This window comes from Gavia stellata, chromosome 5 (genome assembly GCF_030936135.1).
Source record: "Gavia stellata isolate bGavSte3 chromosome 5, bGavSte3.hap2, whole genome shotgun sequence".
NCBI lineage: Eukaryota > Metazoa > Chordata > Aves > Gaviiformes > Gaviidae > Gavia > Gavia stellata.
Window position 1 is genome coordinate 9,568,802 of NC_082598.1, and position 19,828 is coordinate 9,588,629.

General features: G+C 41.0%; 1 protein-coding gene across 1 annotated transcript; it reads left to right on the top strand.

Annotated features, from left to right (window-relative positions):
* The first annotated feature begins 10,688 nt into the window (after positions 1–10,688).
* On the top strand, positions 10,689–19,828 carry LOC104256096 (neuropeptide-like protein C4orf48 homolog). Its single transcript, XM_009810405.2, has 4 exons — positions 10,689–10,771; positions 12,750–12,892; positions 14,712–14,800; positions 19,717–19,828. Exons 1-4 carry the CDS (start codon positions 10,689–10,691, stop codon positions 19,786–19,788), a joined length of 387 nt encoding a protein of 128 aa, XP_009808707.2. The 3' UTR covers positions 19,789–19,828.

Here is a 19,828-nt window from a genome sequence, read left to right on the forward strand (position 1 = left end):
CCACCTCTTGTTGAACAGCTGGTCTCTAGAAACAGAGGAAATATTTCTGTTTGGAGATTTCAAGATCGTCTTGAAAGGTAAAGGGCAGAGAGCACCTCAGTATGTTCTCTCCCTCCCTCAGTGTTAGTGCAGCTGGAAAATTGTCTGTATGACTAGTAAATCTCAGACCTTTTTAGACCTGGAATAGACATTCAGCACAGGTTCTATTTTGAATGGGAATCTATTTTCCTCTATCCCTTATTTTAAAAGCATCTGTAGTTCACAGCTACGCTCAAAACTGACAAGTCTGCGTGTCAAATGGAAATGCCAACATAGTATGGTGTGACATGAACAGCGCCCAAACATTTTCTTATGGCTTTTTTTTTTGCTGGTGCAACAAAGGTATTTTTTAACGTTTGTCTGTCTCAGATGAAGATGGGGTCTTAAGACTATATTTTCTTTGTTCTGGAGAGTTACCATTTCTGCTACCTTTATACCCTCCTCTTTTTCTCCAATGACATTTGCAATTTAACACTGGTTAAAAGATAGAAAAGCCAGAATTCACTGATTCAGAAACATCCCACACCACAATATCCAGTGTCTTTTCCACCTAGATAAAAAGTGCTAGCAAAACAGTAAAACCTGCATCAGATTTAAATGGCTGATCTCAAGATAAAAGGTGACTCATGGCATAATCAATCTTCAAAGATCATTTTTATGCAAAAGGTGACAGTTTAATCCTCTGTTAATTTCAGTGTTTCGAAAGAGGCAATTTTCAACTCCAGCTTGGAAGGAACTAATTGCCAAGTACAGCATTCTATAGCATGAAGATGGGATCTCTAAATATAGTGTATGCCTTTGCCCTCCAAGATACTTTTACGCTTAGAGCTAGGCCTAGTCCATAAAAAACCCCCTTGTTTTGGTACTTGCTATTAGTTAATGGGAAGCAGCAGGCTTTTTGAATAATCTAATGGCTCCTGACTGAGCCTAATTACAGCCTTTAAAAAAATATATCTGACACTTTCTCCAATAAATAAAATAGTTGAATAAGTGGAAACAGTCCAACTAATAAAAATAATTGATAGTAAACCAGCAAATATTTTCCTCTCTTTCAGAGTTTTTAAATTTCAGACTACATGTATGCTTTTATTTTATTTTTTTTTTTCAGCAAGCCTTAGGCAGAAAAGCAACTTTGCAGGTCTAAGTGATAATAATGAGAGGAGGCAGTCCTGAGGTTCAGGATAAAGAGGGCTACACTGCTGGTCTGGAAGTGCTTCATTTTTCTCTCCTCAAAAAGAGGGTATGTGTTCCTGCAGAAACCTGGCTGGAACCAGGTGATCCTGACTCTCAAGGAAACAATGTCCTGCAGCTGGCTGGCTAATGGGAGGTACTTTGCCTCTCTGGAAGGCAGCAGCTCTTGCTGGGCTCAGAACTCAATTTGAACCAGGAGCTGACAACTACTGCCTCTCACAAATGCCTCTCTAAAGAAGCTGTGGCTCCTGGCCCTGCACCAGCCCAACAGCATGCTGTCTGCCCACTTGCCATATTGGGTGTCCTGCATTGCTGATCTGTCTTCTAAATTGTGTGCAAAGCCCCTCTAGTAACATCAATACAACAGGGCAGTGAATCAAAATGTGCACATCAAGGGAAAAATGTTGAATATTTCTAGCTTTAAAATTGCTGAACAGATGTTCTTTATTTTTTACTCAAAACCATTCAAGTTTAAATTCAAAAACAGCTGAGCCAAGTGGGAGTGTGTCAGGGTCAAAAAACCCACTGGAACCAATGAGGAATGGTAGGCTTGTTTTGTTCTCACACCAGTGCATCAATTCTGTTTAAGGTGCTTTCTCTAAATTAACTTCTGTGCTGGGACAGTGTATGAAAAAATTAGCAATTGGAGAGGTTAAGTGAGGATCACAATAAAAGCTGTAATTCAGCTTTAACAACTCAGTATGCTGTAGCCACATTTATCTGCCATGTATAGTGCATGCTTTTTCAAACAGTGTAGAGAGCCCTAGTACCTCTTTGTCAAAAGGGTGCTTCATCTAATGTTACTTAAAAACCTTTCTTTGCCTCAACTATATTGTAAAGTTGACATAAATCCACTAGAAGGTATTGGTTTTAAAACTTGAAAAATATTTACTTCAAATTGCTTATTAAAAAATCTCCCCATGTGACAACTACATGCCCTAGATGTGAACCCATTGCCCCGTAGTGAGTCAGGGTCATATTAGATTAGACAGTAATTCCTGAGAGGTGGCTGCTCATGTTAGCAAAATTAGCATATCACAAGTGCACCATTAGCATAGACATTGCAGGAATTTTTGCTTTGAAAAATTGGATTTTTTAACCCTCGCATAATATCTTTTTTCTCCCTCCTGATGCAGTTTCCAGAATGTAGTGAGAAACTAAGTTAAAGATACCTGCTTTCTGAGGAGACAATGCTGCTTTCTGGGATAAAAATGCAGGATGCTTGCCCAGAGAAGATTCCTTGGCAAGAGAAAAGTATTTATGCAACTGAGAGCTCTGCCTTGTTACCTTCTTTCCTTTTTTGAGATGTGGAGATGAGAAGTAGTTTGTGCATTATCATAGATTCAAACATAGCACTTAAAATAATGCAGGATGGTACTGTGGGCTGCCCACATTCCTGGGCAGGGCGGTCCTTTCTGTTGCAGACTCCTCATCCAGAAGCAATGAAGAGGAATAACCAGGTGGTTACTGCCTTGTCTTTCCTATATCCCTAAAAATACATAGAAAGTTGTAGAAAAGTCAAGATGGGCCTCGGTGTGGAAAAGGTGGAGAACTTCTAGTGAGGGCCTTTTCAGCAGTCCTACGGCCTCCTGCTAATGGCTGAGGGTTCGACTTGGAGCCAGCTGTTATTTTTTGGGAGATGGATTGAGCACATTTTTCCTCGCAGCCCTACCCTGCCTATAACATTCCTTTTTAAAAAAATGTATATTTGTGTCTTACTGTCCCCAAATAGCTGATATGCACTGATTCAGCACAGTCCCACTACCCGTATTGATTTATTGTCTGATCTCAGGGAACCTACACCACTGACTATCTGCAGTATTTTGAGAGACTTCCACGCATGTTTGAAGTTCTCAAGGTGGTTACATGACTTTTAAAAACAGGAGTCTCTCTTTGTTTTACGTTTGGCTACATCTTTGTTTACAGTCTGCACTGCTTGGAGCTAGCCGTGTTAGGAGCAGAAAGCCAGCTGAGCTGATGCTAATTCTGGCAGATGGGACAAGCATGTAGTCATTCAGTGATGCTCCACGTTGCCCTTTACAAAGCACTGTATGATCCGTTCTGGCATAGTATGCCAGACTATCAACTACAAAGGGATGAGAAGCCAATGTGTTTGCTCCAGCCATCTTTCTAGAGAACAGTAGCATTTTGGCAGAGGGATAAGGTGGTGGAGAGGTGCACAAACAACTATTTCTTTGGAGGGTCGCTAAACTGCACTGAGACAGCTGAGGGCCCAAACCAGGGGTCAGCATTCACACACTGCAGCTGAGCATAGGATTGCAGGAGAACAACAAGGGCTGAGAGAACAAAGGATGTCAAATGGGGGACAAAGAACTAAGAGACAGAGATAGAGAGAATGAATAATTGTAGTAGAAGTTGTATAAGAGAGAAGAGGAGTATATGAAAGGAACAAGAGGCCAAGTAAGAAAGGGAAGAGCTTAGTTGACAGACACCGCTTTCCTTTTCTCTCAGCTGCCATACTGTCCTATGGACATCTCTAAGCACCCAGTAAAATATCTTCTGTGATTTCTTTTTCTCCTCAGTGTGAAAATTTGGCTGCACTGTAAATAACCTGCTCCCGCTTTTAAACATAAGCACTGTTTCATCTAGTAAAATTGTATAAGCATCTGTCCAACTCCCACACAGGCAGTGCTGAGTTTTGGAAGAAGTGTTCAGCTGTTTTGGCAGGCAGATTCACCTATTAGACAGACATGCTTAGGGCTTTCTGACAGTTCTGAGTTCCAGCATAACAGTGAAAATCCTGTTTTTCTTCATTTGCTGAGGTTTAAATTTCTAAAAACAGTAATCCACAAAAGTCATGGTAATGGGACATATCTAGAGAGTACCCCATACAACGAAGTTGCATGATGGCATCCCATTCCTTATGATGTGTCACCCTGATGTCTACATCCCTTTAGCAACACTTTGTAGTTCATAGATCAGTTCTAGACCTTCAAAGTCAGGATATCTGTTTCTTCCTCAGAGTGCTGTGTATCACTATTAACATATTTGAGAGGGTCTAGAAAAAATTATTTGTTGTTCACCTCCAAATACAAACCATTCTTGTCCATCACAATTATACCAGTCTCGTCTGAGGACTTGAGAGGTTTAATAAAATGGATCTTTCCTCCACTTTTCCGGCTAAACTAGCCCTTCTTTTTCTCTCCCCTACCCAACCTACTTTCTTATCTCATACCACTTTTGCCTTGTGGCTGTGTTAACTTCAGCTCCCCACTTTTGTCTGCATCCTGCATGACCGTGCTTACTCTTTTCTCTGCAAAAGGAAATCTCCCTTCAATTCGACCTGTATGTGGGGCTACTCCCCACATGTCCTTCAGCCTACTTGACAATTTTATCATGATCTCCTTCTCATATCAGTAAATGAATTATAGATGAATCTTTGCCCTTCCATGGAGAGGGATGGGAGTACAAAGAGTTTTCTTTGTATGGATGGGCAGCTTATTATTTTTTGTCCATAAGAGGAAAATATTCCTTTTCCTGGCTTTTCAGTTTTCTAAGATTTTCTGCCATCTATTAATCATAGAATCATAGGATGGTTTGGGTTGGAAGGGACCTTTAAAGATCATCTAGTCCAGCCCCCCTGCCATGGGCGGGGACGTCTCTCCCTAGATCAGGTTGCTCAAAGCCTGATCCAGCCTGACATTAAAATAATATATATCCATCTGTTTTATAGTTTTTAAATACACCTATCATCATGGCATATTTGCTTCCCTTCTACGTCCTCATCCCCTTAGAATACACTTTTTTGCCTATGGTAGGGATTTTTGTTGCTTTTTAAGTGGGTAGATGTGAAGATTAGAAAGAGTTCAGGAAAGAAAGAAGCATTTCAGTGGAGCATCTCAGCATTTCAACCTCCTGGGAGGTTGCTGGTTATTGAAAGGCTTTTATTGAGAGGAAGATTTTTGCAGTATTTTCTAATTCTGGCCAGACTCTGGATTCACCATATTTCTTCCGAAGTTACTTGTGCAGGCAAATGCCCTCAGCAAGATTGATTTGTTCTCAGCTCTCTTAAAGTGCATTCTGCATAGTCTCAGAGCTGCGGAACTGCCATTGTGTTTCGTAAGATGAGTTTGATTATTACTGGAGCATGAGATACTTAACTGCCTTGTGTATTCTAACAGGTGTTGGAAGTGGACAGCAAACGAACAGTCTTAAAGCAGAGCTACCATGCATTTGTCTGCTTAAAACTGGATGGGGATCTTGTACTAGCTAGAGACTAGATGCCATCTTTCTGCTTACATTCATGTGTTTTACAGCAGTGTGCAGTGAAAGCCAATAACATAACCAGGAGGACAAGTGCGGAAGAAAGCAAAGATATTTCCCGGAATGCTAGAAATGAAAGAATGCATTGCTTAGAAACCAAGACTGGATGTCAGAGTGTAGGAAGGCAGTCGCCTGTGGTGTGGGAAGTGCCCTACAGTGCATTTGGACAGCACATTTGGCATTGGGGGTGCTAACACAGGTTGGCAGTAGTTGCTCCTGCTAACTGTAACTTAGTAAACGAGAAGACTAACATAGGATTCTTCATGCTTTTTCCTTCAGAAGAATAACCCAGTCTGTTGGCTTGAGGATTACACTTTTTTTGCCAACAGATAGAAAAAGTTCTTCAAGGAACAAATAACCCATTCTGCCCTGGTGGTCACCGTGTCTCCCTTCTAAAATGATAACCAGGTGATCTTGAGGACTATGGGGAATATAATTTGTTAATGAGTGTGTGTTAGAACTTGATCCCTGCCCAGATCAAGTTCTAGACCTCCTGAGGATGGGAGTCTGTCCCAGCTCTGATCACTGCTTCTTGACTCAGTCGCTTATGCTGTAATTAGCCATGCTTTTAGCAGTGGTGGTTCTGGTCTGTTTTCCAGCATCTCAGTCAAGATTGTGACCACTATACTGATACTTAAGGAATATTAATTGCTTATTTGTCACTGGCCACTGTCTAAAAACATCCCTGGATCACAAATGAGGAATTAATTCACAAGACATTTTGAAGGCACACATGACTAAGCTCATAGCTGGAAACTGTGCAGTCAGTTAGTGCAACGTCAGGATAGTACTGCACTAACCAGCTTGCAATTTGTAGCACTGTGACTGTAGAAAGGAGAAAAAAATTGTAAAAAGGAGAAGCCATATCTGTCAGCTTGTAAACATGAACTCAGGTTAAAGATGCTGTTTTCAAACATAAATGTATGCAGGTACATCCATCTTTAAGCCACTAAATCATAGAGATCTTAATGTCAGAATTATTATTAATGAGATCCAAGTATTGGTGTCATAAAAATCATCCTGGATCAATTGTCTAAGGTGACTAGCTGTGAAGGAGTTAATTCCTAGAGCAGGGAATAGATCTGGAGCCCCCTGACTGTGGGTCTTCTGGATTCTGAAGCTGAAGAGTCCTTATGCAGGCTTTGGATAATAAACATATTCTGGGAAAAAAAAGGGTCATTGATAAGGTTTCAATTTTAACAATCTCATTTCCTTTATTTTCCTCAGTTGCTGTTTTTCAAGGCAGCCTTCACAAGGAAACTGGCTAATGGTGCACTGCTTCTCGGCTATGAGATCTGCTCTTTACCTTTCTAGGCCACCCATGGTAGAAGAGGCCCCTGGACTCTGTAGGCTGGTTCTAGAATGGGAAGCTTGGAAGGATAGTTTGTTCCCCTCCTGTTCAAAGCCCATTCATGCATATTTGTATATTTGCTGCAAAGTACTCAAGACATCCCTGTGGACTTAGCAAACTAGTTAAAGTTGCAACTATTATGTACCTAGAAATAGCTCAAGCACAGCTTGGAACACAGCTTATTTCCCCAAAGACATGTATGCAGGAGGGTGGATAGGGACAGTGCAAGCCAAGGATAGCTCAGCTAATGCTAACCCTTCCTGAATATTGCCATGGGATTTTTAAATGCTTCTCAATTCCCAGAGAGATGCTGAAAGATTTGACCTCAGTTTAGCATCTCATTCAAAAAGTAGTAAGTAGTTCTGACAGTGCAGGTCTCCCTGAGTGCTGTGTGGAAAATTCAGCCTTGGACATGAGCCCAATCTTAGTGTTGCACTGAAACTCAAGACTTTTGGAGCCTAGAATGATTTCAGATGAGCCATACTCTGACAGATAGGGACTGCAGGAATCAGAGTTACTGACAAGGAAATTATTCCTAAAACTACTGGTGGGGAAAATGGAAGGAGGAACAATTTCAATTATTTGCTGCTACCAAGATATGCGAGACCTGTTCAGGGAACAAAGGAAGGCTTCATTTCTTAATCTGGTCACTCTGACACTTCCTAAGAGCTTTAAATTGGAAGGAAAAGAATAAGAGGCTTGCACTATGAATAGCTCATATATCAGAGTGTGGGACAAGGCGAGCAGCTTTAGGTAGTTTGACATTATTATTCATCACATCTGCCTGAAAGCCTCAATCAACACTCCAGCCTGGTGGTGCTGCGCCAACAAGTGCAAACACAGCCCCTGCCCTCAAGCATTCACAGCCTGGGATTGTGGCGGGATGACAAGGCGGGGACTCAGAGGGAGGTGTGAGGCAGCAAGATATTGGTATAACGAGCACATTTGCATACCATCAGCAGTCACAGCCAGCTTTCTCCCCAGGCTCTGCCAGGCAGCAGTGCTTTGTAGGATTCATGGCAGAGGTAAAGCTTAAAAGAGGATTTGATGGAAGACAAGATGGTACCTTGTGGGGAGATTTTTACCATGTTTTAGAGGGCAGGCTGTGAGAAAGCATAAAAGTGTCTGCAGGAGAAGTGACAGAATCTGTTATCTTTAGTGAGGGAAGAAAGTTTTCTGCTGTGACAGAGTATTAGATTTAAGAGCCAAGGAGAGACCAAGCATTGAAGAGGCTTAGAGGTAAAGGCTTGAGCTTTTCTCCCAATCCCACAGAAATATTTATAGTATCAAAACATGTGCTATCAAGATGAAAAATTGAAATCTCAGGAACAGTGCTTTGATGCTTTTTAGCTCGTGGTGATCTCAAAAAAAGTCCATTGTGTTTGACTTCATTATAAAAAGAAACTATAAATTCTCTCTGCTTACCTCATGAATAATCCCCCAGGGCAGCTGGGGAGTCAGGATGTTCCAGCTTTCACCCAAATGTCACTTTTCACGCTCAGCCCGAGGTGACGCATAACCACCACCGCAACTTTGGGCACACCAGTGAAATCACCACTGAGGGCTGTTGTGCAGGTGCTGTATAGTACCAGTTCTGGTCTGTACTTCCAGTTTTGGGGTGCCCTTGGACTAGCATCTGTACCACCCATGCTTTGTGCATGAGGAGAATAAGAGCAGGAAAGATTTTATTGGGGTTGTAATGTTCTGGTGGGGATGTGCCCCAATACACTTAACATAAGAGCTGCTTCCACTCTGCAATTCTATGAACTGAGCATGAAATATATTTTTACTCTGTTAAGCTTAAGTTTAAAAAGGAAATAATTTTGAAGCAGAAAGACAGAAATTATCAATTTGAAAATTGTCAGAATAATTTTTTGAAAACATTTTTCAAATAAAAATATCCTAAAATGGGGTCTCTACCTACTCTGTGGAAGATCTCCTCTTTGGTGAACTGATACTTTCCAGTTGAGAAAATATGAGCTTCAGTGAAGAGAAAAGCCGATGCTTAACACAGTACAGAGTGGGGAGAAGTGAATAAAGAGGAGATGTGGTTAAAATGCTAAAAAGGAAGTTGTTCCTTGCAGGACAAGTAGATTTAGGACAAGGCTAAAGAGGTCACAGTAGCTGGTATGAGATGCTTACAGGAAGGAATTTGGCAGCTGAGAATGTTAGAAATAGATTTTAAAAATTGTATTTAATGGAGTCAGAAGCCCATTGCATACGTCTAGAAGAATGAATCATTGATAACACCCAAGCTACTGGGGCTGGCTGCTTGGTGTTGCTGTTGTGGTAGAGAAAGGACAGGATTCATGAGAACAGGGTAAAATTTACTGGTAATGATCAGGAGCACAGGTTAAGAAAAAGCATATGTGTGTGTGTGTGTGTATGTGAATATCTGTGTTATTTATCAGGAAGAGAGGCCAAGGTGTGAGATTAGATGGCTCAGAATGATCATGAATAAAGTTCTGCATTTGTAGTTTGTGCATAGGCAGATACTTAATCAGACCAAATCCTGTATGGTTATCTCTGCAAGAACAATGCTACATCTTGTTTGCCCAAAAGAACAGTCTCTAAAAATTATTTTCCTCTTCTTTCTGTTTTTGTGATTTATAAGGATGGCAGTACCATAATTAATCCCCTCTTGACTCTGCTTGTGGATGCTGTAACTTCATATAGCAGCATAGTTACACACTGAACAACCTGAAATTTTAGTGTCTTACTTAAAAAGTTGAATTAATGGGAGCAAACCATTCCCCTAGGGCTGTGCAGGAGAGACAGGTTATAGAGCATGTTGAAAAGAAAAACGTTAGCCAGCAATTTAGTCATAATTCTGAGAAGGAGTTTCTGTGTACCTGACCTTCCTGGACACTGAGTGTCCCCAACTTTCACCACGAAAGCATTTAAGATTGTGTCCCTATTGAACAAGCTAAAGCAAACACAGAGCATGGTCCCTTTGAAGTTCTGTGCATGCTTCTCAGTGTTGCGCCTGCCCTCAGCTCTGCTCATTCTCTCCGGAACAAGAACTGCTAGTGTCTAATTTGTGATGGGAAATGTGTTTTGGGGGGCAGATGGGACCCCTAAACTTAGCTTTGCTTTGACCAAAGCACTTTTATCATCTGCGCTTCATTATTGTATTGCATTCAGCACAAGCACCATCTGTTGTTCTGGAGTATAGCTTGTGAGGCATTGAAAGGGGATCCAAGGTGCAGGCTGGAAAAGGGGGGTGAACTTTACTCTGAGTTCGGACTCAAGTTCCCACTCAGAGTTTAAGTGCCTGCACTCCTGCAGCTGTTCCTGGCAGCCCTGAGACTGGGATCACAGGAACGCCCAGGAAAGCAGTCATGAGTAGTTATGACCCCTGTAACTGAGAACCGTTGAAATGGCAGATTGTGCACTGAACAATTCCTGGCCTTTACCAAAGTCTCACCTGTGACGTGTCCTGCAGTTTCTCAGTGCAATCCCATGGTTTTTCCTGATTTCCCCAAAAGCAGGTGTAATTTGTCATGGTTATTTTTAGGCACCAGGGAAGCAAGTTGCTTGAATCAGGCACCACATCCAGCTGAGCAGACTTCAGGAAAACCATTCAGTAGACTTCAAGAGAGATGAATCAAATGGCCCAGTTTTAAAAACCTTACCCAGAGCAGGTAAGTCACTGCTGGAGCTTGCATGTCAAAGCAGAAACATCCTTCCTCCGACCTGGGAGACACAGCCTGTTCCTCTTTAAATCTGTGCTATGTGCTGCAGTGCTCTGCATTGTTGCCATGGCAGAAATCTCCCCTTAGTAATAACCTCTTTCAGGGAAGGTTAAAAAGAGACAGTGCACATGCTCAGAAATGCTGCGCTTGTTCCGTTAGCAGTTTGCAGCGGCCATTTCAAAGAGACCATCACAGACAAGAGAGAGATCAGGTACTGATATTTTTTTCCTTTGTTAGAGGGGGTGACTTTTCTCTTTCACAGAAGTCCATGCACAGATCTGTCTCCATTCCCAGTTGCACTGCAGAGAGGGACCACCCTTGAAGCCTGTCATCATTATTCCTTGCAGATGGCAAATTCCCGCGGAATAATTAAGAGCCAGTAGTCAGATGTGGCCTAAGGCGATTCCTGCATTTGGGGAGCAATTATTTTGCAGCAGGGCTCACATATGAAGCTGAGCTGATGCTGGGGTGGGTGATGTGTAAGGTCCTATGAAAAAGTTTAACAGCGTATCTGCTTTGTTTTGTTGAACGTTTCTAGCACTCATAGTCAACTACGTGAATAGCCTCTGCTCCTACTGACCAGGAGGCTTCTGCATTAGGTACTTTCAAAGGAGGGCGGTATTATCCTAATTTACTGTTACTTGGAGACACTCTGCTGCATCCTGTTGCAAAGCCTGGTGTCTTTGTACTTGGTTTGATTGCAGATCACCATTAATTAAAACAGAAAAATCAAACCGCTTGTTATGATTTTAATCCCTTTATTTTAAGGAGTGTAGAAATAAGAAAAAGGATCATCTCAGATCACTTGTAAATAGTGGAAGGGATAGGAACCCCAGTCCTGGGGTTATAGGAGTTACATTACCAGATCTATATTTTGGTATGGGCCAAAATATATCTGTGACTCTATATGTACGTGTGTGTCTCTTGCTTCTGAACCATCCATACAAGCTGTTTTGGGGATTGCTGTACTCAAGCATTTAGCACATGCAGATTTGATGTTCTTATGCAACATCTTTTGCTTAGTATGCACCAACTTAAAAATCAGGAAGCGACAGAATGTTGTCCTGCTTTCCTGGGTTTATCTAAAGAGAATTTTCATGTGCATTTTATCGTGTTGCTACGACTTAACCTTATTTGATTCTTTCTTTCTTCCGTTTAAACATACAGGAAGGGAAGGTAAACTTGGCTGAACTAAGGACCACCCTAGCAGTTTGCCAGGATCCTTGAGGCTTGGATTGAAATCTCTAATAGAAAGTTGCAGTTTAAGTCAGTCCAAGTTTCCTGTGTTCCCTCTTGATCTAAACAGTTTACCTGTTGGATCAAGAAAATACTTCATTTGAAACCTGTGTACTTATCAAAAAATTTACCTCTGTGTGAAGAGGAGGTGTTGCTGGACGAGACTATACCTATCTTCAGGGCATGGAGTGGTCTGGCTGTGATGTTCAGGAACAAATGATTGGCTGCAAATAAAGGTCTGAAGCCCAGATTAGGAGGGGAAACGGAAGGGCAAAGATTTTTGATGCATTTACCATTAGAAGTTCTACCTATGAATTAGTGGAGGTTTAACAGAAGTCTTTTCCTTCAGCTACTTTCATAAAGGAATAAGTTTTTATGATCACTGTGGTATGTAGTTAATGATAATGGTTAGCTTTAGTTATTATTCTTGTGAAAAGAGGGTGCATCAATAAAGCAAGTCAGTGGGTAAAAACCTCATTTCCAGGTTCAGGTCTATTTAAGCCAGCTCTATAATCCCTGCAGTTTTGATCTCAAAGTCTAACAGTGAACCAGCTGTCCAGATTCATCACAGAATCACTAAGGTTGGAAAAGACCTGTAAGATCATCAAGTCCAACCATCAAGGTTGCTGCTCTGGAACTGTGTAGTTAGAAAAAAGATTGGAGTCACAGGTAAAGTTGCTGGCATCCTGGCTTGCAAATGAAACCAAAAACTGTCTAGGAACTTCTGATCATCTCCTTCACATCTAGGGACATTCTCTTCCAGTTGGGTTTTATGTGCACTGCTGGAAAAGTACAAAGAACTTCTGTCCATGCTCTAGATCTCCTGATATTTTTTTTTTTCTTTCAAAGGAAGACTGCCAATGCTTTAGCCATCAGGAACATTAAGTTCTTTATAACAAAGCCTTGTATCTGTAATGCTCCTCACTGACTTGTTTGTGTCTCTTGATAAACAGAGAAGCACCCATTCCCAAGATGCTGGCACCCTGCCTTCTGAGAAGAGTGGTCCTTACAGTTCCTTTAGTTTTTGTGGTTTCACTGCTTCTTGCGGAGTGTGTTAGATCTGATCAAGAAGCGGGAACAGCCATACCAGCTGAAAGTATGTACCAACCTACAGTCCTCTCATACAGCTTATACTGTAGTTTTAATGTTGCAGGACTTGATATCACTGAAGCTTGTCCAAATAATTCAAACTATTTTGGACTTGTCTTGCTTATGATTTTTTAAAATCACAACTTGATAGCATACCGGTGCTGTTTTTCTCCTGCATCCAAGGCTCTCCACTCTCTTACCCTTATCTCCTGCCTGTTGCTGTCTTGCTTGTACCTGAAATCTGCCACTGTTCTGCACCTTTTCTTTTGTACAGCCCTTTCATTGTGTTAGCCCTTTCTATGCCAGGAGTCACCTTGTTTGCTTTTCAGAGACATTCTTGAGACTTGCTTTTTTCAACTGACATTGACTGTTCATTACATCTTTCATTCTTGGTAATGTCTACTATATTAAAGTCAGTAGTTTTTATTAAAAAAATTCACAATAAAGATGCCAAGAAAGCACACTTTGTCAACACTTAGTTTTGCAGCCTTCAACCACCTAATTCTCCTTTGCTGATCTGTGTTGAGTTTAATTTACATCATAAACATAACGGCAGGTCCCTGCATCAAGTTGTTGGTGTGGAAAATGCTGTTCTCTCCTTATGTCTGGTCCATATATAATAACACTAAGGTTGGGTGGTGGTACAACAATGGAAGAGGAGGTCTGTAATACTGTTCAATGTTTATTTTTTATACCTTTTTTTTTTTCCTAGCCAGTTAAAGAATTTGGCAGACTCCATTTCTCCAGCAGGCAGGATTCCTGTCTGCTGATTAGCACACAGATCATGAGCTGGAAGCTCATACTTCAGCTGATCAGAGGCATGTAGTAATCAGTCAAATATCAAGTGTTTGCAAAATATGCTGACAGACACTACAGGATTTTCCAACAGCACTGTAGGTTTCATCCTTTCTTCCTTACCAGACCTCAAAGAGCAAACTAAACCTGAGCTCAGAATTTCTCATTTGCGTAATATTTCCTATGAAGTTGTCAGAGAGGCACAGGCACTGAGAAGCAAATAAGAGCATATGTAGAGCCTGATGATTCGAAGACATTTCATCATGTCTATATTTGTTCTGCCTCAGTACTGCTATCTGTTAGGGCACAGTTTTGTGTTACATGATGATCAAGGCAAAGCAAGCCTTGTGACCTTCAGTCTGGATATCTAGATATGGGAATACTATCTTAAACACTGCAGTTAGTCCAGAATGCAGCAGTTCTGCTTATCAGCAATGCCCACTAATGACAGGACATTGTGTTTATCTGCTGCTTGCTTCACCAGCTTTGGACAAAGCTGTATCATATTCAAAGTTAGAGGCTAAGTGATCTGTCTTTGTGATAATGTAGTCAATTTTATTCCATTAGTTTTCTATTTAGAGCTCAAGTTTGTGAGATTACGAGACAAGATTTTTCAGGGAACAGGTTCATGGTTTCAGAGGTAATTTCTGAAAAATCTGAAAAATCTGAAGATGAGGTTGAAAATGTGCTCAGGGTTGGTGGAGCAGAATGAAAGACTCAAGTTATGGGTTTAGTGTTTCCACACTATGAACTATGACAAAAGAAGGACGAAGGGAACAGCAATAACAGAGGAAGAAAATTTTTAATGAAAATTTGTTGAAGTAATTATTTTGTCATTGAGAGACTGGGTGGACCATCATGATGGGCCATTTACAATAACGTGGATTTTTCAAGAGTACATACATCAATACTCTGTGGACTCTTTTCTGTAGCTCTTTCTCATACTCAAAATCAGTTTACTCCTTCTACTTAATACTTCATGCCATATAGTCATGATTCTCTACTAAATGCTCTACTAAATGCTCTCCTAGGTCGTCCCTGTGTTGATTGCCATGCGTTTGAGTTCATGCAGAGGGCTCTGCAGGATTTAAAGAAGACAGCGTATAATCTAGACACACGGGTAAGGAAATGTTCAATTTCTTTTTTCTTTATAATATGGAAGAAAATGCTGTGGATGAAAGTAGGTAAGGTGGATGGATTTTGCACAAGACACATAGTCAACTATATTGTCCTATCATCTTCTAAGGTGAGGCTGGGTAATTACATTTCACCTCTCTATGCAATAATCTGTGGAATTCTTCTGCTTTGGGGTATCAGGGACACTAGGAAGCTTAGGAAAGAGAGAACTGACAGTCCTCAGCCCTCTAGCCTTCTCTTGCTCAGTTACAGCCATTAGCACTGCTATCCTCATTCCAAATGCTGAGCGCACACCTTTTTGTTTTTATGTTAGGGTGAGTAAGGTGACAGCATAATTTATATTTATTACCCAAAAGGAGAGAGCCAGCTCAAACAAAAAGCCTACTAAAATAAAATACTCCCCTGCACATGCTTTTACCCCTGGGGAGAGGCTAAGGGAAGAAACATAAACTTGTAGATAGTTTTTACATTGATCTGATTCCATAATGATGAAAAAGGTGACAAAGTAGAACAGCATAGGGAATGAAACTTGTTTGGCTTGCAGTCAGTGTGGAGAATTTGCCAAGGTTGGTATCTTCCTTCTGTGAGGGAAGTTGAATCTGTCTCTTGCTACTGCAACCTGCAATCTGTGACTAGCTGTATCCCAGCTGCTGTCAGATAGCGGTGTCTCAGGAGGGTAGCTTTTTCCCCACCTACTGTGTACTCTTTAGCTGAAGTGCTATATCTACACTTGCACAGATTTTTCAACAGAAGGCACTCAAATTTTTTTGCTATTATAATCTATGGTCAAGGTTGTTCATAGTTCAAAGCCTGCGAACTGGCATCTTTGAAGAATGGTTTGAGCTAACTCCAAGCAGGGTCCATGATGATTAGGTGAAAATGCAGGTGCAGGAATGAAGATGCCTTGAATTGTGACATAATAAAAAAAACCAAACAAACATTCCAGCAGAACCAGATTGGTATGATGTAGCACATTTACAGTTAAACAAAATCTGTTCAGTAATTGCAGGTCAAATGTAGTTTAGGGTTCTTCATGAAGAAATCTTGTTAATGAATACGACTGCTGAACACTGTATACAGCCCAAACAAGATGTTCAGATTGTGCTGTAAAGTGGTTCTAGCATACCTTTTCCATCTTTTACAAACCTTTGAACTTTTCGCCAGAATTTCTAAATCTTGATTCAAAAATCTCTCAGCTTCTAAAATCTTTTCTGATTGTCTGGCTATGGCAGTGACCTTTATGACACCTACAGCTTGCAGACCAAGAGAGAAGCTTTATAAATTACAGATATCCAAAGGAGGAGTAGCAATACGAGCCCCAAAGATAGCAACTGTATTTTAATACTTTTAAAAAAATAAAAATAAAAGACAGCCAAGGAGAGAAAATGAGGATACAAAAAAGGTTCGGTTGAGAGGAATGTCCTATTATTGACTTTCACAGTTGTAGATTTGACAGCAGGCCTGAAAATGTCGCTCCATGATATATTCTCACTAAAACAAACCTATCGCTTCCTTATCACTTATCATCTAAATAATTGAATCCATACTGAGATCCTTCAATGCCTCTGGACTAGGACAGGCTATTCCAGTCATTAAGCTAGGAATTCTGCCTACGTTTTCAAAAGACATGGAAATATTTAATAGTTGAAGACTTCTTGGAACTGCCTTCTACAGTGTTTCAATTCTTAGTTTTATTACTCAGCTGTGGCCCAATTTGATGCAAACTGGGAGTTTTAAGACAATTGCTTTCAGCTACATATATATTTTACATTTGGCTATTTTAGTCTGTTTTGCTCCTTAGTGGGGCAAATGTTTCTGTCCCCAGAAATACAATTCCCTTTGTTCATATTCCCCCTAGAGACACTAATTTCCTTGAAAAACTCTCTTTTGTTTGCAGGCAAGATTTTTAGATGATGACTAAGCAGCTCCTAACTGTGTTGGAGGGGGAGGGATTCCCAAAAGCTTAGAAAGGAAACTCCCATTTAATTCCTCCTGCAAATCTCACCTTGCAGTTCTGTGCAGGAGAAACCATATAGTTTTATTGCACAACTCAAGAGTTTTCACACTTAATTTGGCCCTGTGTTGATCTGCATGGTGTTTCACAAAGCAAACTGACTAGCATAGGTCACAACATACCTTTTATAGGGGCCATAGGCTATATCTCTTTCCTTTTACAAGACTAGACATGCTTGTAACCTACGCTGATGTGATGATCACTTACTGATTGACAAGCTGACTGCATTTTACTCATGCCATAAGAGAAGGGTCACGGACCACCTCTGAGAGGCTGGCTACTACCCATGCACATACCACATCTGTTTGCCCCGCTGCATATTGTTTTCCACCCCTTCGTTGCTGCTGACCCCTTGAAGAAGGCTGCAGGCTGGATTAGTTGTTTTAACAGCAGTAACTAACTCTGGGCAATCTTTTCTGGGGATATTTGTGATTCACCACTCAGCCAAAGTGCAGGATGTGGCAGGTGCAGCTCTGATCATGAACTAGGGAGAGGGTTCTTGTACTGCTGGGATGGAGCTGCTACCATCAAAACCATTCAGCCGGTTCACAGCCAGCTCCCTACTACATCTAAAAGCTGCTCAAGACAGAGGCCAGCAGGGAGCAGGCCATAAAACAAATCCTGGAAAACAAATCCAGTCAATGGGCTACACAGGTCACTGTAAGTCTGCACTATAGATGCTTATTTTCAAAATTCCAACACGTTTTTCAGAGTTAACCAGTGGACATTGCATTACAACTTTAAAGAGCTCAGGAACTGCATTTTTAGCTGCAACTTATCAGCTTTTTTGTAGGTTCAGAATCTGGACCCTGCTCTGTTTGGTTTTCTGGTGGGCTTTTTTTTTTTTTTAAAAAAACATGCTTTAACCCACCAGGGGATAATAACAAATCTCTGTGCAAATGGTTTTGTGATCATGCTCACAAAACAGTCAGCAAAGCTGTATTTAGTGCCATTCATTTTGTTCTTTATTCCTTTCTAAACTGTCAATGGTTATTTGGAATGTTCAAAGCACATTAAGTTAGATGTGACCATGAAAGTAAAAACAAAGGCTTGAAAATGTTATTAAAGATATATAAGATGGTAAGCAGCCTTGCGGCTTAGCTCCAAAGCTGTTCACATGCTGTCAACCTCCCTTATTCAAACCATTGCAAATGATGTCAAGGAGATGGTTAGAAGTTGGCAATTGAATGTCTTTTAGGTGATTAGCGAAGTCTGATCAGATCTTTCCAGTTTTGCAGGGTAGCTGAAACAATCAAAAGCGATACCTGATTTAATATAGAACCACAGGGCTGTGTCTAGTGATTTATCATCTGACCAATAGATAGCTTTTCCTGTACTAAGAAGGCAGGTGGTAAGCAGGATGCTTCAGCCTAGCTCTGCTCTAAGTGCCTTTAGCTGATGTGGTTCAATGGATAACATAGCTTTTAAAACACAGCCTTTAATTACATGGCAATTGCATCTCATATGAAAATCACAAGACAGGCAGATTAAGGATGGATTTCACTGGCATTTAGAGCTGGTAGACTTCATAATGCCCTTTTTTTGTGTAGCTGGTTATACCAGTGGGGATTAATTTGGTGAGTGGACTTCCAACAGCTAGTGTGCCCCATGACAATATGGAGGAAGTCCTCTCTTGGATCAGACTGATTCTCAGATACAGCTTCAGCTCATGATAGACAAACTGAGATGAAGATACAGTGTTGATGTCAAACAGATCTGTGCTCCATCATGCATCTGCTGAAGCCACAAGTGCTCCAAACAGCCAGGAAAACCGAAGTGTATGTGCGCTACAGAGGAAGGATTCCCAAATTTCCCTTATTCAGCTCCGCTGTCTCTTCCCTGGTCCTCAGGCCCTTCTCGCACAGGTAGGCTGAGAGGGTGCAGGCCTTTCTGATCATACCCAGCTCCAGCTCTGAGAAGTTCCCAATCTGCCCTCGTTGCTCCAGAAAATCCCTGTGAGGAGCAATGATCTCTTGATATTGATGAACCCCAGTTCAACTGGGGGACCTCTGCTTTCACTGGTTTGGGACCCCTTTCCTTAAAGAAGCCAGCAATCTCATCACATCTTTCTTTGAACTGTGATAGCTGTATGCCAGCTCAGCACCTATCATCTATTGTAGGCTCCAACAGCATATTAACAATAACAAGTGAGGCAGGGGAAGTTAAAACAGAAGTAAATTTCTTCACTGAGAGGGTGGTCGGTCACTGGAACAGGCTCCCCAGGGAAGTGGTCATGGCACCAAGCCTGTCAGAGTTCAGGGAGTGTCTGGACAATGCTCTTAGTCATATGGTTTAGTTTTAGGTGGTCTTGCGAGGAGCACAGTGTTGGACTTGATGATCCTTATGGGTCCCTTCCAACTTGAGATATTCTATGGTTAAATTATGCCTTACTTTCTCTGTATAACTTTCAACAGTGAGTCCAGGCTGTAATACTCTAAATTTAATTTTTTGAGTCTGTTTTTAAGTAAAAAGAAAATTTCTGACAAGTTTTTGGGGTTGTTTAAGCTTCTCATGAACTTGAGAGCTTATGCTCCAATTTGTGCAGTTGAAGTAAGATTGTAAGAAAGACAAGTAACTTTAAACAAAAATAACAGCACCCAGACACATACTGAATGTACTAATGTGAAAAACATTAATGTGTACCAGACTGAATTTCTCCGTATCACAGGAAGTATTGCCATGTTGGTATGGCAATTAATCACACAAAAGCTAAATTATTTTGTAGAGCAGTAAGCAGTAAGTCTGATTTTTACCTCAAGCCTAATCTCATACAACAAATTCCAAATCTTAGAATAAAAGTAAAATGGACTTTTCTTTGGGAGCTAATTAGTTTTACAGTGCTGACACTTGGTTTTTGATGTTGCTTTTGTTCCCCCCTCTTGTAGACAGAAACTCTGCTTCTTCAGGTGGAAAAGAGAAATCTGTGCGACTGTGTAACTGCAAATCTGCTGAACTGAATCCTGGAGGCCAGCTAAGGAGTATCACCTGTTCAGAAAT